The 25591-nt window shown below is 37.2% G+C and overlaps 1 protein-coding gene across 1 annotated transcript; it reads left to right on the forward strand.

The window, feature by feature from the left end:
* Positions 1-421: 421 nt before the first annotated feature.
* On the forward strand, positions 422-21145 carry LOC129891393 (uncharacterized). The gene is made up of 20 exons (XM_055966739.1): positions 422-1542; positions 3062-3524; positions 4891-4978; positions 5084-5265; positions 7887-8023; positions 9070-9136; positions 11159-11300; positions 11434-11548; positions 12657-12732; positions 12825-13007; positions 13700-13860; positions 14722-14827; positions 15382-15583; positions 15705-15991; positions 16220-16341; positions 17294-17438; positions 17580-17672; positions 19983-20056; positions 20157-20210; positions 20283-21145. The coding sequence occupies exons 1-20, from the start codon at positions 581-583 to the stop codon at positions 20566-20568; spliced, it is 3945 nt and encodes a 1314-aa protein (XP_055822714.1). The 5' UTR covers positions 422-580; the 3' UTR covers positions 20569-21145.
* Positions 21146-25591: the final 4446 nt, after the last annotated feature.

Genomic DNA, 25591 nt, shown 5'->3' on the forward strand with positions numbered 1-25591 from the left:
TTTGGGGTGTTACAAAGATGGTCAAATTTGAAAAGTTCATCAATTTTTGAGGCATTAAAATGTAAAAAATGAAAATGTAAATTAAGAAAATGTTTACACTAAAATTTAAGAATTAGAGCCAATTTTATAACTTATTTTAAGTAATTTATAAGTTGAAAATTGCTTAAAATAAAAATAAAAATAAAATAGGTGTAGCCCAACTTATTTTTTTTAATTATAACATATTTTCAATTTATAAGCCGCTTAAAATAAGTCCATTCGAACAAATTCAATTATTTATTAAAATTTATTTTAATCACAAAATGACTTTAAGGTCAACCAAACACTAAAAAAAAACTTATAAGCCAATTAGCTTTATTGTATCATAAAACAAAACTATAAATTTCAAATGAATCAATTATCAAAAACTTTTAAGAGTATATACAACAAGTAGTTTTTTCCTTAAAAAAAAAATAGTAACTATGAAGATTCTTCAACGTGCTACCATGTCCCCGGCCATCTTCTTCTTCAGTCTCTACTGAACTTTCCTTTCAATTTCAAAATCTCAGCTCCGATCGGAATTTTTTAACATTTTCCGGCCATGTCGATACAAATTCAAAAACCACCAAATGAGTCATGGGACTGTATGTTACCTGGCCCACCATCCCGGAACAACGGTGGATCCGCCGATATTTCTCCCGCCGGCCTATTCGCTTACGCCTCCGGTAGCTCTGTATCCGTCGTCGAAACTCATTCTATGCAACTCGTTACTACTATCCCTCTTCCACCGCCGTCCTCTTCTACTACCTCTTTGTCCCCTTTCATCACTTCCGTCAGGTGGTCCCCACAGCCTCTTCCGCATGTAATCGATGTTCCTCAACATCATCTTCTTCTCGCCGTCGGTGATCGTCAAGGAAGAATTTGTTTACTTGATTTTCGGTCTAAATCTCCGACGATTTTCTTTGATACTGGTTCAGGTTCTAAATTTGGGATTCAGGATCTATGTTGGGTACAAACTGGACCGGATTCATGGATCTTAGCTGCTCTATGTGGACCTTCGTTGCTTTCTTTGTATAATACTTCTACGGGTCGGTGTTTCTTCAAATACGACGCTGCGCCGGAGTATTTCTCGTGTCTACGTCGTGATCCGTTTGATTCGCGGCATTTTTGTGCCCTAGGACTTAAAGGATTTTTACTTTCAGTGACTGCATTGGGAGATACAGAGAATGATGTGCTGCTTAAGGAGCTTCAAATTCGTACGGACACTACTGAATTGCAGAAACTAGAGAGGGATTCATCTACTGGAGGTAATGGAGCTCCGGCGTCAGCTACATTTCCGGCTTACATTTCAAAATTCGCGTTTTCACCACACTGGAGGCATTTGATCTTCGTGGCATTTCCGAGGGAATTGGTAGTGTTTGATCTGCAGTATGAGACGGCATTGTTCTCGTCTGGGCTGCCCCGGGGCTGTGGGAAGTTTCTGGAGGTGTTACCTGACTCGAATATTGAAGTTTTGTACTGTGCTCATCTTGATGGAAAGCTCAGTACTTGGCGGCGGAAAGAGTAAGTACTTAGAAACTTGAGAGTAAGTACTTAGAAACTTGAGTAATTGGCATGAATTCAACAATCTAGTTGCTTGATTGCTGAAGCTTTACGTGATAGACCTGTGATCTTTTACTTGTTGCGTCATATTGTACTATGCTTGTTGGAACTTGGAATATTTAACCAAAAAGTATGAATTGCGTTCACTCTTTGATTTTTATTTTATGATCAGTTAATGCTATGTCAATGACTGAGTATATAGTCCACTACATTGACTTTTGTTTTTGTCAGTAGCGTTGAACCCCAATGATTCCTGCCACAAACTTAGAAGAGTACTTGTAATTTTTCCATCAGAGGCAAAAATAAAATGTACAACAATTCAATTACCAAAACTTTTGCTAAACTGCAGCTGTCTAGATGCTTAGGCTAGTGATTCTCATCCACAAACATTCAGTTTCTTACCCTGTTGTTTCATGCAAGTTAAATTAGGATTATTTTTGGTGTTTAAGTGATATATACAAATAAACAAACAAACAAATGATGATATATACAAATAAACAAACAAACAAATGAACATAATTTACTGGTACCTGACGGAGTACCACACACGAGATAAAATGAGAGTACATACCTGGATGGTTTAAACATGTCCGGTGTAGACCTCCAAATGCACCGAGTCCATTAGTGCAGTACTATGATGATTGAAGATGATTTAAAAGGGATGAGGGAGAACTAAAATCACATTGAGTGAAATTGTCCCAAAGACCCAGTCTCTTGGAATTACTATTGACTTTGCTAAGAACAAAACATAATTCAAATAAAGGATATATCCGCGACAAAACAACTTCGTCATTGTTGTTATACTTACATTAAGTTCATAGTTTTTCTAGGTGTTAGCTACAAATCATTTTAATCTAGTTAGAAACTTGTAACTCAGTGTATAGAAGTGTGAGGTTTGGAGAACACCTAATTTTCCTTAAAGAACATTATTCTGAACATCATTCTGTCTTGAAATAAATTGTGCCAGGATAGAGTGGACATGGAGGATTCATATAGTCTATCTCAACCATTTCTGAATTGAGGTTTAGTTGATTGATATTAATTGATTTACAAGCATTTCAGAACAGGGAATTATGAATCCAACCTTGATATTCTTGAACTAACTTTGCAAGCTGATTAAGTCCGGGTTCAATCAGTTCATAGCTGGATTGATTTGTAGGTATCATGGCATTATATGTAATACGGATTGTTGTGTTTCCTAATGACATCCATGACTTAACTCAGAAGCTATTTGGTTTTCTGGTAGCCAGATCAGTTGCTTTTAACTGAATTCACCAACTCGTGTGAGCATTCACCTGCAATGCTCTTCTTCATTAGTCTAATGGTTCATTTTTTGTTATCCTTGTGATTTTTTTTTTTGTCCTTGTTTCTGCATGACCGTGAGTTGAAACTCTGATATTCCTGTTTTCATCACCTTGCACATATCAAATTCCTGTATTCATGAGAGTTCAAAGTGATAATAATCTGCATGTTGTTACAGCGGAGAGCAAGTGCACACGATGTGTGCGATGGAAGAACTGATGCCCTCAATAGGCACGGCCGTTCCTTCCCCCTCAATTCTTGCAGCTGTTATCTCCCATTCAGATGCCGCCCTTCAAAGTATTGGCAAGCTATATTCCGATGCACATCATTCAGTCGATGTGGACTTTGACAATCCATTTGATTTTTGTGATGAATCCCTTGTTTTATCTAAGACGCGTTTGATCTCCATTTCTGATGATGGGAAAGTATGGAAATGGCTCCTGACTGCTGAAGGATCTGTAGATATTCAGAAGGATATGACAAATCCAGATATTGTTGCAGAACCCTGTAAGTCTGTACCTTCAGAGATTCCCATGGGTCACAACTCTGAGATCAGCACAGTTCCACTGTCAACTGATGCAAATAGAAGCAGGACCTGTCTGTCAAAATCCACTACAAGCCTGGAAGAAGTGTCTTTCAAGGTTGGTTAGACATGCTTAACTTTGGTCATAAAACAGTGTTGCATATCATGTTGGATTATGCTGGTAGAGTACAAAAACAAATTATGAACAATGTCTTAGCCACATTCACAGGCAGAACTTGGGTATAAAATATATATTGTTGGCATTACTAGTTTAAGCACCCGCCCTCCTCTCACACACCCACCCACCCACCGAACACACACAAAGATTAAATATTGATAATAACAAAAGAAAGGAATGTAGTTTTACTTTCTCTGTATCTACCTCACAGCACAATCTTGTTACTGGTTATTATATAAATTACATTTAACAATCAAAAGATATATAAAGAAGAAGCAGATAAAACTTAAAGAAGGGATTCTGATTTTATGGGATTAAACTGGTTTCAGAAAAGGGTGTAAGTTAGAGAAGGTTCCATTCTGTTCTATGTTGCTAAAACACTCGGAATTGAAGAGAAGACAAAGAAAAAGGTTCTTGTGTATATACAACATAGATGTGCCATTTTAAAGGCAAAAACCTCTATTTATGCACAACATGTTCTTCTATTTGTATTGAGGGAGTTTTATAAAGTGTGTATTCAGGAGTTACCTATAGTCTCACATTTATTGTTACCTGTGTTTTCTGATAGTTATTGTTGTCGATGAAGCACTTGGCCTGTTTGTACTTGAAAGAATGCAATTTATCCTCAGTGTCTGGACAATATATTGTAAAATTATCATTTCCTTGTTTCCTTCATCTATGTTCATGAACATAAGCAACAAAAAGTGTTTCCATTACCATGATTGAAAGGATGGAGGAGCAACTTATATTAATTGCTTTCTCATCGAAGGCAAGATCTTAGTTTGGGTCAATGGTGTGGAGCATTTAAATAGTAGGCAGAATGTCGCTAAAGGTGGTAGTTGGACGTCCTCCAATATTTTTTTTAATGAATTGGTGCAGGCAACATACGGGTAAATATACTGGACTTATTGGTTGCATACTAGGATTAAAATGAAGCAACCTATTTATAGTTATGCACAACAATAATATACACTTCAAGACTTGGTGTCCTCAGTTACTTGAGTTGTGTGAGCTTTTTATAGGTCTTCTGTGCCAACAAAAAGAGTTGGTTCTATTCCTTGTTCTTTCATAGTTAAGTGATAGTTTTGCAAGGTGTGCCTTTTTGAGATATACCTGCATAAATAGTAAGAAATTCATTCTGGTCATTCTTACTGGCATGGGGGGCCTCCTTTCATTGACTGACAGGAAAAATATGGAAGAGTATCATCATGGGCTTTTAGATAAATGATTAATAAAATAATGTCTTCTTTTGTCTTAGAATTTAAGGATTTTCCCTCATCGCTGAAGGTTATTTTATTGATTGCAGATTAGTCTAGTTGGGCAGCTTCATCTTCTTTCTTCGGCAGTGACTATGCTGGCTGTACCTTCCCCTTCTTTGACTGCTACTTTGGGACGTAAGTATATTTGTGGACTGCTACTTTTTTGTATTATACAAAAAATATCAAGATTTTGGACGAGGTGGTGCTGGTTTTGTCACTAAATAGCTTACAATCATGAAGGTGGAGGAAACTCTCCAGCTGTCGCTGTTCCGCTTGTTGCTGTGGGAACTCAAAGTGGTACAATAGATGTGATTGATGTTTCTGCCAATGCTGTCAGCGTTAGCTTTGCCGTCCATAACAGTGTTGTCAGGGGATTAAGGTGGCTTGGCAATTCCCGACTGGTTTCTTTCTCTTACTCACAGGTGAAAAACATATACATCGGGAAATTCACTATTTCCAAGGAGAAACATAATGTTGGCATCTTCTCTACCTGCTGAGTGTCCTTTAGACTTCTATCACTGAGGAATCTTCCATTGCATATAGACTATCATCACAAGTAACATTTATATATATATATATATATATATATATATTGCGGCACCTATCCTAAGATATGATTCTATTTGTCTATTTTCTTAGATATTCCCCTTTTCCCCCTTCCCATTATATAGTCAGGTGATATGGCATGTTTCTACGGCCAAGTTTCCTATACATCTACTCTTCCAGATTATGCCTTTCTTTTTATTTAAATTATAGGTCGTTATTTATTCCTCTTCTCCTATTTATTTTTGATAATCGTGGTGTTCTAGCCAATATGCTCGCCCTCGACTAATTCCATTAGGCACCTGCTGTCTTTCACCAACACAGGTTCTAGGTGACTCTGTCCACCAAGGCTTAGACAAAATGGGAAGAACTCACCTAGTGTTTTTGCTTTTGCAGGGAATTGAATCTGAGGCCTCATGATTCTCAACCATTTCATTGACCACTAGGCCACACCCTTGAGTTTCTTTTCTCCTATTTATGGTCCTTACTTTAGGTGACAAAATAAATTCACATTAATGTGTACTGGTATGACAAGTTATTAGGAGTAAGATTCAAATTTAGGGATTTTGTAGAAAATTATCTAGAAAAGAAAATATTTACTGTTGTGTTTGAGGGATAATTGGGGAAGAAATATATAAACTTAAAATGGGAGGAGACAAACTTTTTGCGGAAGAAAGGAGGAAAAATGTGTAGGGAAGATGAAGATAACAAAGAAAGAAAGAGAAAAAGAAAAGCCAAAAGTAAAACAAAAATCTTAAAAAAGGAACTACTTGAACACTTCAAAAGTATACAATTGAGAAGGGAATAAAAGGGTAAAAATTAGATGGGAATAAAAGGGTAAAAATTATGCGTCTACACTTGTTTCAAAAGTGCTACTATGAAACTGTATAGGTTGCAGCCAAGTGTCATGACCCGCCACTTGATCATGAAGACAGGGGAAAGATCTAGAGTATTGGAGAGGTTAATAAAAGGCTCTAGAATGTCCAAGAGAATTCTTGAAAAGACTTAGAGAAATCTAGAATCTTGTAGATTAGTCTTGGAAGACCTAGATTTCTCTAGAGTGTGTAGAGATTTCTAGAGAGGGACTTCTTTGTAAATATGGGAGGATTCATAACAATTTTTATTTACACTTAAGCCCCTTAAGAGTAGTATAAATAGAGGGGGCATTCATTTGTAACAAACCATCCAAAAATCAAGCATTTTTCCAAGTAATACAAAGCTTCCTTCATAAAAGCTCTCTTGTCTTTCTTACAATATAGCGTTCCCTTAGCGATCTAGTTTTAATGGCTTACTTGAGCTTGCAAGATCGTGAAAGATTCGTGAGTAAGTTGTCAAGTGCCGCACGGAGGTCTTAGTTGAATCTAAGTACGTGACTCAAGGGCGTGGCCTAGTGGTTGAGAGCCATGAGGTCTTAGGTTCAATCCCAGCGAAGACAAAAACACTAGGTGGTTCTTCCCATCTGTCCTAGCATTAGTGGACAGAGTTACCTAGTACCTGTTGCTAATGGGAGGTGGAGGGTATCCCATGGAATTAGTCAAGGTGCGCGAGAGCTGGTCTAGACACCACGGTTATAAAATACACACACAAACTGTATAAGTTAGTTTTATATTCTAAAGTTTTATATTCTAAATATCAAATGTTGAGTGCTACAGAAGAGATTCTTTTCTGATACCAAGAAATCTTCGAGGGCTAGTGGTGCACAGTTTGAGACTTGGTATATAATGAGTCCACCTTCTTACTTAAATACCGGTTTTGTAGGTGTAGGGTTTGAACTCACACGTCATGCATTGTGCTCTTACCACTAGACCCAAATTCTGGAGCTGACCTAAGAGTCTTTTTTGGGATTAAATTTTGTTGTATTAAAATGTGAAGAATGCTCTTTTAAATTTGTCCAGTTGTTCCGTAGATTTTTTTGAAAGTAATATATTTCCAAGGAAAATGTTAAGGTATTTACAATACGTATTTTTTGGTTGAAATTACGGTTGATATTGATATCCACTTATTAAAATTGCTAAAATTTTGTAGTGTAGTATTTTATAGACTAATTTTGTCATAAAAAATATATTTTATAGGCTAATTTTCTTTGTAGTTCAATTGTTGTGAAAACCTTTTCTTTTTGAATGCAAGAGCTGTTTCAACACTTTTGCTTTTGGATTTTGTTGCTGCGATGTTGTGGCTACTTCATATTATTTTCACTTGAGGTTATTCTTTGACTTGACTTTTTGGTTTAGTAATTGAAAGTTTAAGTTGTATGCGAATTACTGTTGTGTTGAAGCTATAAACTTGTATGTTTAGATTGTCTTTTGAAAGAAAAATTAAAATAATTTTTATTTTTGGAAAAACCTTGTGTCTTTTTGAGTTATGTTAAGATTTGAGTATTTAAAAGGATCATTTCATTAATTAAGTGAAATCTTTTGCAACAGCGTGAAGTATAGGCAAATTCACTAGTTTCAATATAAAAAGGACTGCCCTCACAATAGATGTTCATTTTGGACTTCAGGGTACAGAAAAAGCTGGTGGCTACATCAATAGGCTCGTTGTGACATGTCTTCGAAGTGGACTTAATCGACCATTTCGAGTTCTGCAGAAACCAGAGCGAGCACCTATTAGAGCTTTAAGGGCTTCATCTTCTGGCAGGTGCATTTGTCAACCTGTCAATATTGTGTGCACGAAAAGATGAATTGCTTTTGTTTTTCTGGACACAATAGTGTTAGCGAGATCTTTACTCTTTATGACCAGGAGCAATTAAGCTTTGCTGAAGAATTGTACTATTTCATTTATAAGAGGCATGCATGTGCTAGGGAATGGGAAATCTTCAAATTTCATTTGGCCAAGCTCCAGAACATTTTCATGAATTTTGAGTGTAGATTTATATGGAGTATGTTCATTATTGTGAACATTCTATTTGACAGTAGAAAAGATAATGTGGCAGTGTGGCACTCATTTTACCTGTCATGGGATCTCACTATATCATGGATTCCCCTGTCTCTGCATGAATTTAATGACATTTGTGTTGTTGACATATGAAATGTGGAAAAGAGTTTTTTTAATTATAAAATAAAAAACATTTTCTGGAAAAGAAATGTAGAGAGACAAGTAAGTCAGTTTCTTCCTCCTGTTCTCCATTGCTTATGCACTTCAAATTGTTTTAATACAAGCTCATTATTTTTTTTTGTTTTTCTGAAACTTCTAGTCAAATTACAGCTTTGTGCCCATGTATCACTTCCTCTACATTCTTTTTTCTATTGGTAATTCCTTTGCATTGTTTGTAAAGAAAAAAATTGGAGTGGGGAGTTCGAGAGGTTGTTTTCCAGGCTTGCCCCATAACTGACCCTCATCTTCTATTCCTAAACCCATTTAGATCATTGAAAACACGTGTAATCTTTTAACCGCAACATAGTTGCTTGGGAAAGGGAATTCTAAGGAAACTCTTGTTTGGGACTATTTAGATTATATACCGAATGGGTACTGATTTTCTCTTTGCTTTCTACATAACTGTGATAAAAGTGATTGCTTCTAGCTTATGATTTACTTTGTTCCAAAAAACGTTGACCGACTCACCATGTGTGTTCTCTTTGTTCTACATCTTATTCTATGTCTTTTTTATCGTATCTCTCATTGAGCTGATAAAGTCTTTGATGTTCACTAATCTTTTAAGCCTAAAAGTGGTTTCTGTCATGTAGGTACCTATTGATTTTGTTTCGTGATGCACCAGTAGAAGTTTGGGCTATGACTAAGACACCAATCATGGTAAATATGTTCTTTCTCTTATTCTCTCCATGATTCATGTTGAGTAAAATATAGTTCCAGGTTGTTGCAATTAATGTTTGAATCTTGAGATAGCGTTTTTGGAATTAATGAAGGTATTGTGGATCCATTTCAAAAAGGTATCGTGGATTGTAAGTCGACCCAATTAATGAGATTAAGGCGTAATATTTTATTTGTGGATTCCAAGTGCTCTGAAGTTGCTCATAGCGAACAAAATTACTTCCCTACCCTTTTTCTTTTATAACAATGATATCCGGTTAGTAAAAGTGCACCCCGACTATTCATCCAAGTACTTGTTACCAACCCACAACACACATGCATGTAATCCTGCCACAAGGCCTACGCAGATGGGAAGAGATCACTTAGTTTTTGTTTCTTTTGTCATTGCTGGGAGTTGAACTCTGTTCTCCAAGGTTTTCACTAACTTCATTGATGCTAAGCCACAACTTTGGGTGATAGTTACATCCCCACCATTGACGGAAAAAGGAAAAGAAAAATGTGTTTGTCTTCCATCCTCTTTTCTATGAGAACTGTGAAGTTCTTGCATGTCAAAACTTTATTTGAAACTAAAAGAACGTCTTTCTAGATTAAAATATGAGTAGTTTATCTAAGATTTCTATCAATATAGAATCTGTTAGGATCTTGGTTGATTTTAGGATGTAGGACTTCGTGGGTGATTGTATAATCTCCCGACCAATTCTACCAGAATGATCAACCATCTTAAATTTTGGTATAGTCGTCCAGAATATAATTAAGAACATAAATATAAAAGCTTAATCTTTTAGATGAGATGATCACACATTTCAATATGTTATCAGAGCCATGTCCACCCAAGTCTTTTTTCACCCGATGTTGGCCTCATCTTATATTATCTATGCTCCAAATTTCCAATTATGGGCATACGGAGGGGGTGTTGGGCATGTGAAGAGGAGATGCAGAGATGCCCTAGTGAGGAGGTGTGAGAGGTTGACTATGGCGGGTTTGTGGAGAGGTAAAGGTAAGCTGAAGAAGTATTGTGAAGAGATCATTAGATAGGACATAACACACCTGCAACTTACAAAGGACATGACCCTACATAGGAGGATATGAAGGGTGAGAATTAGGATAGAAAGTTAGTAGGTAGTCGAGCATTGTCTAGTTTCCTTTACCTATATTATTATTTTACTCTCCTACTACCTTATTCTTCAATTTTATTATTACCTGCTATTTCCCTTGCTTCGGTTATCGTATTATTGGTTGTTGCTATCTTTTCCCCATTATTTTTAGCATGACTCACTACTGTATTTTCTTTCATACCCAATTTTTACTTTAGTCGAGTGTCTATTTGAAACAACTTCTCTACCTTCTCAAGGTAGTGGGGGTAAGACTACTTACACACCACCCTCTCCAGGCCCCACTTGTAGGATTGTAATGGGTTTGTTGTTCATTGCAAATTTTCAAAAATTAGCCACAAAGAAAAGCTTTAGGAATCTAATATCCAGATTAGCTATGAAAAGATCAGTTTCTCTCACTTCATGCTGCAAACCTTGTTCACACTTAGGCAGTTAGGTTTTTGAAAAGATGCTCCCTTGGAAAAAACACAGCGTTTGTATCAGGTTTAGAAACGTGGATTTTGAAGGCTTTGCTATTTAGGATTTGCTTACCATGCAATTCAGTGTCAGTCCCTTGTTCAGTCATGTGCTGTTTCTGTATCAGAACATGCCAAGTTACTCGTAAAGACTTATTCAACATATTGATTCGGATCCAACTGGATTATGAATAACCTTGTGGAAATGATGACCATATGCTTGTAGCTACCCTAGAGTCACCAGTACTCCTGAAAAAGCTGAGTAAGTTAATCCCGCTTGCCTGATGGTTCCTTGTTTGTTGTTAGGATGTTATTTCACAGGTATACTTGAAGTATAGTTAGAAAATAACATCTTTTTATCTGCCTGGTTGGCATTAATCTGCCATTGCATTATTCTTTACTTTCCAGCTTTTATTGTATTATATTTTTCAATGCAGCTTAGATCACTAGCTCTCCCGTTCACTGTGCTAGAATGGACTCTTCCAACAGTACCACGGCCATTGCCTAAAGATCGTCCTGCCGTACTGTCAACAGAGACATCCTCCCCAACAAAAGAAGCAGTTGCAGCAGCAGATGCTAGTGAGCTCAGTTTACTTGATTTTTCACGCATTACTTAAGTATATATTTCCTTATTTGACTTACAAAATGATGTCTTCTATGATCTGTTGTTTTTTGTGAATGCTATTACTCATGGAGTAAATTTTGACTGCAGAAGGAGCTGGGACAGATGGATCTCAAGATGAGTTTTCGGAAAGTTTCTCTTTTGCACTAGTCAATGGTGCACTTGGAGTTTTTGAGGTTCATGGTCGAAGGATCCGCGACTTTAGGTATTTTATCTAATGTTTATAAAACAACGATGGTCGATTAGTTAGTATTTGGTCTAACTATCTAAGTCAATATTTTTCCTTACGGTCTTGTAGAATTACAAAATTTTCCCTTCTGATTACCGATGAATATTATATCCAATCAAATTTTGGGGGTGGTAGAGAGTGTTTGAAAGCATGGCCAAAGCAATGGAAGGGCAATTGACTTTTAATTGTTATAGCCTGCTAGATAATGCAAAGGTATAGTGATCCTTTATCAAAAGTGAATTTTTTGATTTAACAATTGAATCAGCATTAAGAAACAATATGGATTTAGCCAAAGGGCTGACCTTTAGATTAGTTTCCTCTGTCCCTTCTATATCTCTCTCTTCATGTGTGTGTATTATTTGTCTTTCAAGTTGGGGAGAAACTAATTTAATCTTTTTATATTTCAATTTTAAAAAACTGCAAAGTTTCTTTTGCCGATCAAAGTATGCTGAGACTTTGTAATCTGCTTAAGCTACAAGCAGTCAGCTGCTAAATGGACAATTCTGATCCTGGCCTATATGCTGTGAACAAGCTGATTATATAACAAGAATTTAAATGTTCATCCCTGTGGCCTATTAGCAATCAATGTAATTGATTAAATACTTTTGGTGTACCTTTGCTTGATCTTGTGTTCTGACCTTGGGTTTGTATCTTTATTTATGACTTGGTAACAAAAAATAGGACTTCATAATGTTTGTTCAATCGTATTGCAAATTATGGTCTTTTGTTATGAGGTATGTGCTGCAGAGAGAGCTAGGTATTAGATTACCGGTGGTCTCTTTTATGTGTCTTTGTGTATCATCTAGCAAGAAAGAAAATTTATTAATAAGAAAAGAAAACTTCTGTATTATCGAATTTTGTTAGGTTCAATGGTAAGTAAATATGCCAAGTTTCTGGGACAATCTAAAATAGAAGTGTAGGTCACTTTTTTCTTACCTTTCTTCATCAAAAAGACGTGTAGCCTGGGTGAGAGAGAGAGAGAGAAACAGATTACCTTACCTTTGAATCGGCTTACCTCTTAGAATGTCTTTGTTTTGCTATCAGCTGTACAATTGTACCTCACATAACATTGTCATTTTTCCAGACCAAAGTGGCCTTCATCTTCATTTGTTTCATCTGAGGGATTGGTGACAGCAATGGCCTATCGTCTGCCTCATGTGGTAGGTCGTGTGTTCTTTTCACATCGAAGTGTCATTTGCTGTCTGGTTGCTTATTTGTTAACAAGGTTGGCAGTAATGCATCCGTTCTGCAGGTTATGGGGGACAGGTCAGGAAATATACGCTGGTGGGATGTTACTACTGGACAGTCGTCCTCATTTAACACCCATAGGGAAGGGATCCGTAGAATCAAATTCTCACCAGTTGTTCCTGGAGATCGTAGTCGTGGGCGTATTGCCGTTCTGTTTTATGATAACACATTCTCGGTATTTGATCTGGTAAGCAAGAAATTCCCCTTGTTGATTTTTTGCATGTGCCTCAATATTCTGAGTGCATTTGTTTCCTCCTTCTCTATGGAAGTCGACATACCTGAAAATTTGAATAGTTTTCCCTATCTTAGAAATGCAGATTCTCTATAGTTTTGCTGCTGATTAAGAGAATATTATTCCAGCTCTTTACCTTATCCAAAAAAAAAGAGAGAATATATTTCCAGTAGTATCAGAATCCCATTGCTGCTTCATTTTGTAGAGTGATTCCTTATCTGTACAACAGCATGGAGTGTATTCCCACAACTGGGGTCTAGGGAGGGTGGTGTGTACACAGCCTTATCTCTACCTTGTGAAGGTAGAGAGGCTGTTTCCGATAGACCCTCGGCTCAAGTAAAGCATAATAAAATCAAGAATGAACAGGGAGATTCAAAAGTGAAACAGACATGCTGAACATAATGGAGAAGAAAACAGTAGCACCAACGCATAATACGATAACCAAAGCAAAGGATGATTCCTTTATTTGTAGTCTTGTCTTATTTAGATCCATAATACTTGAATAACCGAACTTACGATTACCCTTCCCTCAAGTTCTTTGCATGGGTTTCACCAAAAGTCTCAATATTAGCTGTTCAAGGGTTATCTAAAAGTCTGGCACACAGTTTCTAATTGATTCTAAACTATATTGCATTTCTCATTTGCAGGATTCACCCGATCCATTAGCCAATTCACTTTTACAACCTCAATTTCCTGGAACTCTTGTATTGGAGCTCGATTGGTTGCCTTTGCGATCAGATAAGAATGATCCACTGGTGTTATGTATTGCTGGAGCTGATAGCAGCTTTCGCCTGGTTGAAGTCAATATGTATGTCCAAACAAGCTTACTATTCTGTTTCATTATCTGTTTTATCTGTTTTCCCAGGTTAAATAAAAATTCAGTAACAATTGAAATGTACAAATCTGATGGGGTAGGAAGCAGCTTGCGTACTCTAGACTCTGGAATAATTGCTGTGTAGGTTAATCAAATTTCTTGTCCTGCTCCTAGATGTGTAGTTACAGATAAAGTAATACTTATCTGGAGCCTTCATAAAAAGCAAGAAAGTAAATGCTTGTCTGGAGTTACCAGAAGAATCCTTTATCTTGGTTTCTGCTTCTTTTTCCCTAAGTTTGCAATCGTGCTTAGGAGTTAGGACGAGTTTATCATGATTTGATTGATTTTTTGCTCTGTGATGCTCTTTCAATTTGTTTTATTATTGGTCCTTTTCAAGAAGCTTAATTTTAATTATTTGGTATTCTGATTGTCTCTCTTGCACACACTTTTTTGAGGGAAATTGCCTTAGTTTCTTTTACTTGCAGTCATTACCTGCTACATTTTAGAGAATCCTGACACTGTAATAAGCTTCCAGAAACTGTTCCCACATTAGCCTTGAAAACTAAGGAATGCTACTCCCTGTATAACATATAGGGAGAACAACTTAAGTGACTGCTGTGGTTGTGTCTGATATTGAGCAGTTTATACCCTCGGAGGCAGAAATATGATGTTTGCAGTAGAAATTTGAAATACTTTAACTTGATGCAATTTCTTTTATTTTCTCCAATAACCCAAAAATAATTATCTCATTTATTATAATTCAACCTTTTGTCTATTCTAGATAGATTTATTTTTCAGAGTTCCTGGTTTCTGGCTTGCATATCGTTGTAAAACTGTTTTTTTTTGCTTGTGCAGGAGCGACAATAAAATTGTCCATGGTCCCCAAGCTCGACCAGTCAAAGAAAGATTTCGACCAGTGCCTTTGTGTTCTCCCATATTACTACCCACACCACATGCCCTGGTAACTTTGCTTTTCCTTCTCTCCACAAAGCATGCTAAACTAACATAGTTAGGATTGCTTAATTGAGAAGAATATTTGAATTTTTTAAGTGTCTCAAATTAGTTGATGGGATCCGTTGTTGCCTACTTATATGGTCTTGGAGATTTCTGACACCATCGCTAGCTTGTGAGGTCGAGTTAGGACAAAGGTCCATTTTTCTTATTAATGTATCATAGCCAGACTGATCCCTAGTGTTGTGTTATCTAATGGTGGCCTATGTTGTGTTATTCACACTTTGGAACTCCAGTCTTCGCGAGCCCTGGTTATTGGTTTCCTATACTAATTGAGGGAATGAGCTGGTTTTTCCTTATATGGTCTAGGTGAACCCTCACTTGAAAAGCTAGCTTTTAGGATTGTTAACTATTTGGTTTGAGGTTGTTAAATTATTACAATTGTCAGTTCTTTTGTTGGCATGCAACAAATCCCGTGGCTTTATTTTTGGTAAACAATTTTCATATCGAAGTTGGAAATAAAATTTTTGTTACCTCTTTGTTTTTTTTTCCTGGTTATTGCAGGCATTACGTACAATCTTACAGTTAGGTGTGAAGCCATCATGGTTTAATACATGGAGTACAAACACAGATGACTCGAACCACCAAGTTCCTGGAACTCCAACTGCTGGAGATCTTCGTAACCACATGATTGAGTCACCCCGCATTGGTGATTCTGTAGTGCCTGAGATGCTTCTCAAAGTACTGGAGCCTTACCGTAGAGAAGGTATATTTTTGTGTAATATCATATTATGTTATATTATCTATCAGCATTTACACTTAAACTTTGCATAAAAGACAATACACTTGGTGAAGTATTTGACATGTTTCTGTGTCTGATACTCAAGGGTGCATACTTAATGATGAGATGGTTAGACTCTATGCTGGTCTAGTGGATAAAGGTTCTGCAGTAAGGTTTGCCTTTGCTGCTGCTATATTTGGGGAACCCATGGAAGCTCTTTTCTGGCTGCAGTTACCGCGAGCTCTAAACTACTGGATGAAAAGATTGACTAACAAGTCTCCAACAAGAGTCCCGCAATCAGCTTCCACGTCAGAACTTGATGAAGTATCTATGTTAAATAGGATATCATCAAAGGGAAAGTCGGGGACCGAAATGGGAAAAAATAATGCTTTGGTTAGTTTTATCAAATAAATCTGCTGAGTATTCATGAAACAGATAATCTGCTCATAGTTTGACCTCTTTACTGTGTGTCTGCTCTCCAATTTCTCAGGAATGATTTTTCACCTTCTAAGTTAGGTGCCTTTAGTGGCTTGTCAAAAAAAAAGAAGAAGAAGAAAGGAATTAGGTGCCTTTAATTCTATTCCCAGGATATCTGTTGATCTTATGGCTTCTCTCTGGCAGGGAAATGGTCAACTTCAGCTGATGGCCTTTGAACAAGAAGAGTTGTGGGGGTGTGCTAATGAACAGATTCCTTGGCATGAAAAGCTGGAAGGAGAAGAGGCAATTCAAAACCGTGTACATGAGTGAGTGTCCTCTATATAACTGGTCGGTCTATTTATATCTGCTTATGCCATCCCACCAAGGTCAATGAGGTTGACAGGGTTGACCTAGTTTAGTTTGAAACTTTTATATCCTCCAATCTGTAAGTAGTGAACATGAGAATATTTAGCTTTGTTAATTGTCAAGGCAGGAAATAATCTGAAACTAGTAGTCAAGAAACTACACCAAAATGAGAAGAAAAAAAGAGGCAAGAACTAGAGGCCGAGAAATGGTAGACCACAGCAAAGTGATAACTGAAACTTAAGTCAAAACAACAAGAAGTAATCTGGACCTTATAGTAATCTGAAACTAGGCAGAGAAGCAGAACAAGAAGAAAGAAGAAACTAGAAAGACGGATCAAGAAGATACGTTTCAGAAATAATAACCAGAACACGAAAGAAAGAGAATGAGAGAGATAGAACCTGGTCATTAGCACTACCATCCAAGTGAGGAAGTCCAGAATACTACTGATGCATACTGTCATAAGCTGCAACATTATAGTGATTGAATGATAAATCCCATCTTGCTGTTAATTGCTCTTCTGAAATATTTGCATTGTTGAGTGTCTACATGGAGGAGCTCACATTGCTAAAATGAGCAGATGTGTGTGTGATATCTCGTGATGCGCTCCTAGTGGTTGGACTGAATGCAGATGCTTTTGAAATGATTGAGTGTTACATTTCTTAAAGAAGAAACAGAATCATGAGTCTGTTATTGCAAATATTCCAGCAAATCTCATCAGTCCATGAAACTAGTGACCTAACAGAACCAGTATCATTTATTACTCTCTTTACGAATAACAGAACATATAAAGGAATCAAGAATGAGGGTTTTCATCATATGGAAATTAATTTCTGGCCTTCACATGCATTTCATTAGGTGACTGTCATTTGACCTTGAATTGTTGAATAAGATGGTTTTGTTTCTTATTACCAGATTAGTATCGATTGGAAACCTAGAAGCTGCAGTTAGCTTACTGCTCTCCACGCCTCCAGAGAGCTCGTATTTCTCTGCAAATGCATTGCGTGCTGTTGCCCTTTCTTCAGCTGTATCGACGTCGTTACTTGAGCTGGCCGTGAAGGTGCTTCTTCCTTTCAATGTGTCATTTTACCGTTTCCAGATAAATTCCTTTCAATGTTTCATTTTACCTTTTCCAGATAAATTCCTTCTCTTTCTTTGTGTTGTTGTCTTTGTGAAGTCACTTGTTGTGATGCTTGAGTAGGTTGTTGCTGCCAATATGGTGAGAACAGACCGGTCCTTGTCTGGAACACATCTTCTTTGTGCTGTTGGCAGGCATCAAGAGGCTTGTTCTCAGGTAATGTTCTCCATATTTTTTCTCTTTTGTTAATGATCTTGATGCATTGGACATTAATTGACTGATGCTCAAGTTATATGCCTTCATTTTATTGAACTTTAATGGGCTAGATTTATCGACTATCTGCAGTGTCCTTATTGCAGATTGAGCTTGATGCATGAATAAATCTTATAGCATCTTGATCTATTCATTTATCTTTCCTACTTGGTGGAACTATTTACTGTTCTTGTCTGGTTCTATGTCCCGTTAGGCTGATTTCTGCATGTTAAAAATTGCGACTAGCTTGGCAAATGATATATGTACGATATATACACAGATATTGTATATATGTATGCATTTATGTATGTATAGGTCGGGACATCTTTTTCCACCATATTAAATCATTATTGATCTTCTAAAAGTGAGTGAAAAATGATGTGATGTGTATAAATTGTGTTTGGTATGGTGGACTTCTTTTTTCAGAAAATCATTTTCCAGTGGGAAAGGAGGACACTAGTAAAGTTTTTCCTGAGTTATTGCCTTATTTGTATTTTTGTCCCTATGTTATTAAACCGATCATATTTAACCTTAATTTAAACTAAAGGTTCAATTTTGGTTCTTAAAATGACGGAAGTCAACTGACAGTAATTCGTATTAATGAAAATGCTGGTTTTATTGCGCTACTTCAAGGTCAAATATGGTATTTTACCATCTCATTGACTGGAGCAATGTTTCTAGCCTCGTTCTTATCTAGTGATGAAAAATTTCCCCAATCATGCGATTGAATTGCGAGCAAAAAGTTTGCTGCCTCGAAGGGTGCTGATAGTGATTGTGATAAGGAGGATAAAGATGAGTTGTTGTGTAAGATTCAAGACTTACAATGTCAATGGTACAATTGTACATTATCTGAAGTAAGCTGAAGCATGGCCTTGAATGAGATTTTACTAGTGTGAAATTATTAATTCCTTTTGATCTTGGCGAGCGTGTTGAATTAATTAGCTCCTTGTGAGGATATTTGACGAAGAAACATTGTTAAGGTCCTTGCAGACTTTTGTCAACTATTGGAAGGTGCTGGCTATGAAGTTTTGGGTGGAATGTGACAGGGATGACGAATAGCTAATTAATTGTAAACTCATTTTGACTCCACAAGACAATCACTTATCGAGTTACTACTGTGGATTGGAAGGGAGGCGATCATTTATTGATAAGAGTGGAAGTGCAGTTCTCGATTTTGTTTCTCCGATCCACTTTCCATCATGGTGAAATTGGAGGCTGTTAGATGATTAGAAACTGTAGCATGCCTGGAAATTACTGGTTGTATCTATGCTTCTTGGACTCTTCAAAAATACCGCTGATTGTGTGTTGGATCCTCCAAAACTATCTATTTTTGGAGGATCTGACATGGGGTGCAGCAGCATATTTGGAGGATCCAATCAACATAGGCTCCGATCTCTTCAGGAAGGCTCAATGTCTTTGAGAGACACCCTAGTTATCATTATGTCTTCAGATTACGGTCCTTTAAGAATTTATAGTTGAGGAATTTAACAATCAGTTCCAAATCCAGATTTTCCCTTGGAAACATTTAAGTGCATTGGACTCAGTCCATGTCAGGACCAAAGTATCTAATCTATTTAAAGGTCAAATGCACTTAGTCTAATATTACGGAGAAAAAAACTAGAACAAAGCAGTAACTCATGGGTCAAAACTGCTTTTTCATTGTGGGAAATGTTCATATATCTTCAAGAAATGTTGTTTCCACCAAAATGGGGAAATGACAGTTCCATTGCTTTTGGGAAAACATCATTCTCTTTTGCAAATATCCCAACTTTTACTCCTAAATACTTGCTTTAGCCAACTTTTGAACCTTTTTGTTAATTTTCATTTGAAAACAATATCATCAATCTCTAATACTCAAAGATATCACCAAAACACTATCATCAAAATCTATCTTAGACTTGATACGTTTAACATGTGACATTTACATATTTACACCTATACCCTACCAAATGCCAAAAAATCATCCAGGAATTTTTTTTCCAGGGTAAAACATTTTCCACATAAATCGTTTGCCACTGAAAATATTTTCTTTTGTACCAAGTGCACCTATAGCTTGGTCGTGTTTTCATCTTTGTGGACCTCCAACTAGGGAAGCTTTTGTTGTTGCAAACGTGCTACAAGTTTTACTCCCTCTTACTAATCTATTTTTCTGAGAATTATTCCTTTCATTAGCCATTACAAATGGACTTGCGCAGATTTTGTAACTCCAGTTAACATGCCACATTTCATATTTCTCTACTTTTTGGCTAATTTCACGTCTGATCTATTTGGCAGTTACAAGATGCTGGATGCTGGACTGATGCTGCAACATTAGCTGCAACACATCTTAAAGGAACTGATTATGCAAGGTTAGTACCTATCTCTGATTGAAGAGAAGTTCTATAACTACTATGATTTGCTTACAATATACTTGCAAAAATGGAAAACTTAAAAGTTTCGGTCCTGCAGGGTTTTGCTGAGGTGGGCTCAGCATGTTCTTAATTCTGAACACAATATTTGGAGGTATCATCTTTTCTTCATATGATATTTTCCAGAAAATTGATGGTTCCCTTAATTAGTAATAACTCAATGCAGGGCACTTATCTTGTATGTTGCTGCTGGTGCACTGCCAGAGGCGTTAGCTTCTCTTCGTGGGGCACAACAACCAGACACAGCAGCCATGTTTATACTTGCTTGCCAGGAAATCCATAGTGAATATCTATCTAGCTTGGATGATGAATTAAGATCTTCAGATAAGTTGGTTAGCTTGCCAGGACTGAACCCAGAAAGTGAAGATGTCCGTGCAGTTGGTGAATACTATGGACAATTCCAGAGAAAATTGGTCCATCTTTGCATGGACTCCCTACCTTTCTCCAACTGAGAAAACTTTGTCGGGATTCCTTTTATGTGTCTTAAGATCTCTGTCTCAGCAATCCGAGTCATCAGAACAAGCTTCCCATCCTTAACCATACATTTGACCTAAAACCTCGAGACATTTAAGCGGTTGTCATAAAATCCCAAGAGCCTTGCCCGAACTACAGTTTGGCATGAGTTCAGATTGAAAAGACTTGGCCTGTCAAAGTCATCCAATAGACAAGTAATCTGCAGTTCTTTGTGGGTCAACCATGGCTGAATTGATGATGCTTTCAAACTGGTTGCAGATGTTCTTTTGACACAATTTCATACCACTGGGACGATTTTTCTGTTCAAAAGTTTTGTGCCATAATACGCGTCCTTTGAAAGCTAGCCACGTTGCAAGATCAATTCTTTTGTATTAGAATGGAACTGCTGTAAATTGATTGATTGATTATGTAACAGCATTGAGTTCATACATTCATTGACTCTCTTACGGGTGTCAAATGGGCAAGTTATGGACTGTAATTTGGTCGAGTGATCAAATTTGTTTTAAAAAACAAGATTTTTTCAAGTATCAAAATATAAATTTTGTATGAACACCACTTCACCTCTTTCCTTTTTCGTTTTATTAAAAGAATAATTCATACAATGTGATATTTGAACTCTTTAATCTAAAAGCAAACAATACAAATCCCACTAGTTTAGGATCTAATTATTCGTCTTCATATTAATTTTTGAAATTATTGTTCATACTACTTTTACTTTGTCATATATATATATTTGGCACTCTCAAATACATATATCTAGGATATATGCGGGTAAAATTATGCATAATTTAATTCAGATACACTGTATCCAAGTGTGATTCACATGCATCTGGATATACTAATTCTCTCGCTCGCCTTTCTCCCTATATATTTGTATTTCAGAACAGATACATGTATCTAGTGTGATTTGCATGTATCCAGGATAAACTGACTCAATCGCTCGCCTCTCTCTATATATCTGTATTTCAGAACAGATACATGTATCTAGTGTGATTTGCATGTATCCGGGATATACTGACTCAATCGCTCGCCTCTCTATATATCTGTATTTCAGAATGTATCTGGTATCAAAGATACATGTATCGCCTATAAATGTATCCTTCTCCTCACTTGTAATCCATTTAACTTTCATCACACCTGTTATACTACTTCACTCAGTTGTAATGCAAGCACTCAAGTACTTTCTTTCCCAGTGACATTGTCTGACAATTCTACTAGAGCCAATTCAATAAGATTCACTTTGATCTTTATAACTTGGTGTTTCCTGATATGTTATCTTTATCCATTTTTTCAAGTATTCTAATAAGCAAGTTATTTAGCATAAGAATATAATATATGGTAATTACAATATACATGTTCTTGAATGACTTTAAATACAAATTCAATTGTTATTATGAATCACTAATTCATAGGTAAACAATAACATGCTTTACAACAATGATATGTTATGTTTAAAATAATAATCAGATGTATAAAATGGTTATACGTATGTGTGAGCAAAAGAAGAGGTGACTCAAGGATGATGCTAGTTAAGTTTTATTTTGCTTTAGGCCCCAAAACTTAATTTGAGACCCCAAAAAAATTTGTACTGAAGTATATGATTTAATATTTGCTTAGACAATAATAAAGATTATAAAAAAGGTACCAGATCTATGTAAGAATGAAAGAAAAAGAATTTTGAAGACATTTGAATAACATATATGTTTTGGTGATCTTTTTGGACAATTATCTCCCTAGAAACTAAACAGGCCTAGAGAACTCCAATGACCCAACACATGCACATTTCTTCCCACACCTCCAAATCACCTGACCCCCCTGAGCCCCCGGATTCCTCTATGGATATGGATTAAGACAGATGCAATCCTAATACCTTTAAAGAAGTCCTCCTAAACAGAGGAAAGGAACTAAACCTTTCATATATGCTCGAAGAACAAAACCTGGACGACGATCCGACATCAAGAGAAAGCAAGAATGTACACTCCTTGGAGAAACTCCCTAATAGTAAAACTATTTGGGAGGAAAGTGGCCCATGCATACCTCAGAAACAAACTTTTTTGAAATGTGAAAACCCACTAAACCCCTAACACTAATTGATCTGGGGTGGGACTTCTACATTGCCAAATTTACCCAGGAAAAAAATATGAATAAAGTCCTGCACCAAGGGTCGTAGTTTGTTGCTGGAAGCTTCCTCTCATTCAAAAAATGGGAACCAAATTTCGTGCTTGAAGCCACCACAACATCTCACACTGTGATCTAGGCACGGCTTCCTCAACTACCAATGGAATTCTATGATAAAAATATCCTAGAAAGAATTGGTAAAAAACTAGGGAAGCTTCTGATAATAGACACATGTACCTCCTCAACTTTGAGAGGCAGGTATGCTCGAATCTGTATCCAAGTTCCTCCAGATTTTTCTGTCAAAAACTCCGTCCAAATTGGAAGCCACACTCAGAAGGTCATCTATGAGGGGGAGGGAATCTTATGTACATGCTGCGGGAAGCTGGGGCATACTCTAATGCATTATCCGACACATACCACCCAACCTAACAGGACCCAAGAACCTTCTACATCCAACCAGCCTCAAGAAGAAGAAGAATGCAAGTTGTTTCCTTCCCCAGAAGAAAAAAAAAATCAAATTCCAGACCCAAGGACCAATCAGAAGGAAAACAACCTGCACAACAAGGGACCACTCAGGTAAGAACACTAGCCAGACCAGGTAAGTCTCCCTTACAAAAAAATTCTAACAATTCACACCTGACACGTCAACCCCCCCTCCCCCTTCTGCACTTCACACTATTGCTCTGAATATTCCTAATACTAAAGGAACAAAAGTAATAACTGAGGAAAGCACCAAAAAATCGAAACAAAAAGTCAAAAGGCCTGGGGCCCATTCCCCCAAATTCCCAACTACCACCTTTACTCCCTTGCACCAAATCCCATACAGATCTGGCGTCTCCCCTCTTCAAGACCACCATGTTCATCCATCTCCTCCCATTAATTCCACTATTAATGGAGATGGACCCAAGGAGTCTATACCTTCTCTCACTAAAACAAATCACAATCTTTCAACTCTCATGGATACTATCTCTTCTAAAGCTCTGCTGAAATCCTACTTTGAAAAAAGTAATCATCGCTTCGATGCCAATGAAGTGACTGAGGAATTCTCTTCAATTTACTTCTCCTTCCCTCCCTCTACAAGTAATGGAGAGAGACCAAGATACCCCAAGCCCCTTTCTAATCCTCCACCTAAAACTCAGGGCACTTCTCCCGAATCACTCGCCCAAAGTGATAGAAAAAAACCCTCTGATCTTGGTAACAAAGACCCAACCTCCAAAGAATGTACCGAAATCATGGTTAGAGCTAGCTCTCTAGAGGAAATCCTTGACCCTGCAATGAAGATTGGAGAGACATTAATACCCTTTCTAGTCTAGAACCTTACTTTCCTAGAACACGTTATGAAGGAAGGATTGAACCAAGCTATCGATAATATGGGTCATCTAGTATGGTCTCAAACCCTATTACACGCTCAACTCATGAACTCCCCCGCTCCACTGACAATGTCGGAGCTCAATCTCTTCATGTCACAAATCTTCCAAAGCACTCCATTCTTTCCCCTCAGTCCACCATCGAAGAAACTAATGAATTTGAACTTTGTTCCCTTGGCCCAATCGGAGGCAGATGCCGAAATAGTAAAGAGATGCAAGGAGGAGATGAAACGACTTCTAGCCTCCTTCAGAGAATAACGAATTCACGCCATGGTATTGGAAAAGTCCATAAGCAAGGAACTAAAGGATCTCTCAAGGGAAGCGTTTGTGGTATTCGGACCAAAGGACCTGACTTTATTCTTTCTAAAATTAAGGAGCGAAAGGGAAAACTGCCAGGCCGCTTCTCCATGAAACCGCTGATAGATCTCCAAAGGCCTCCCAAGATGGAAAAGGGGAAGAAGCCCATAATGCACTCATCACCCCCAGCAACACCAATGAACTTCATAATTTGGAATGTTAAGGGTGCAAATAGTGCAAACTTTAAGAGGCACTGTGAAAATATGGTCAAAAACCCTAAACCGGCCATGGTCACCCTATTGGAAACCAAGATGGCTAACCACAAAAGGCTTACTGAGGTCTTGCACTAGATGCGTATATCTAGTCTCCGGCTGAATGTCTTTCTGGAGGAATGATTGTCATGTGGAAAAAAAGAAATCCTGTTGCTTGAGGATATCTCCATCACTACCCAGAGTATCAACGCCATTGTTCAGGTAATTCCTAACCCTAATTCTTGTTTACTTACTGCCATTTATGCTAGCAATATTTTTGAAAATAGAATTAGAATATGGGAAGAACTCACTGAGATGGCAAAAACCATAAAGGGAGGTTGGTTTTTAAGGGGTGACTTCAATGAAATCCTTAAAGCTAGTGAGAAAAGAAACGAAAACCAGTTAAATAATCTCAGGGTTGGTTTTTTTAAAAATTGCGTTGATTCTTGTAGTATGATTGATCTTGGGTTCAAGGGTTGTAAATACACTTGGATCAATAAAAGATATAAAAACAGACAAAATCTTATCTTGGAGAGACTCGATAGGTGTTTAGCTAATAACATTGGGTCATCAGATTCCTCCACTCCACTGTTACCCACATCCCTAGAACAAAATCTGACCTCTATCCTATGAAGGTCAATCTCAGCCCTCTAATGTCTAACAAGCTAAAAATACCCTTTCGTTTTGAACCCATGTAGTGTGGCCAAACCTCTTTCAAGAATCTTTTCCACCTAAGTTTTGACAATACTGACACCCTCCCCAAGGCCATTGATACCTTTCAAGACATGGACACTGACTGGAACAAGAATGCCTTTGGCAACATCTTCTCAAAGATGAGGAGAATCCTTTCTAGAATCTAAGGCATTCAAAACTCCCCTAATTACTTCCATAGTACTTACCTCCATATCTTTGAAAATGAGCTCCTGTCTAACTATGACAATTTTGAGATGTGAAGAGGACTTCTGTAA

This window comes from Solanum dulcamara, chromosome 6 (genome assembly GCF_947179165.1).
Source record: "Solanum dulcamara chromosome 6, daSolDulc1.2, whole genome shotgun sequence".
NCBI classification, from domain to species: domain Eukaryota; kingdom Viridiplantae; phylum Streptophyta; class Magnoliopsida; order Solanales; family Solanaceae; genus Solanum; species Solanum dulcamara.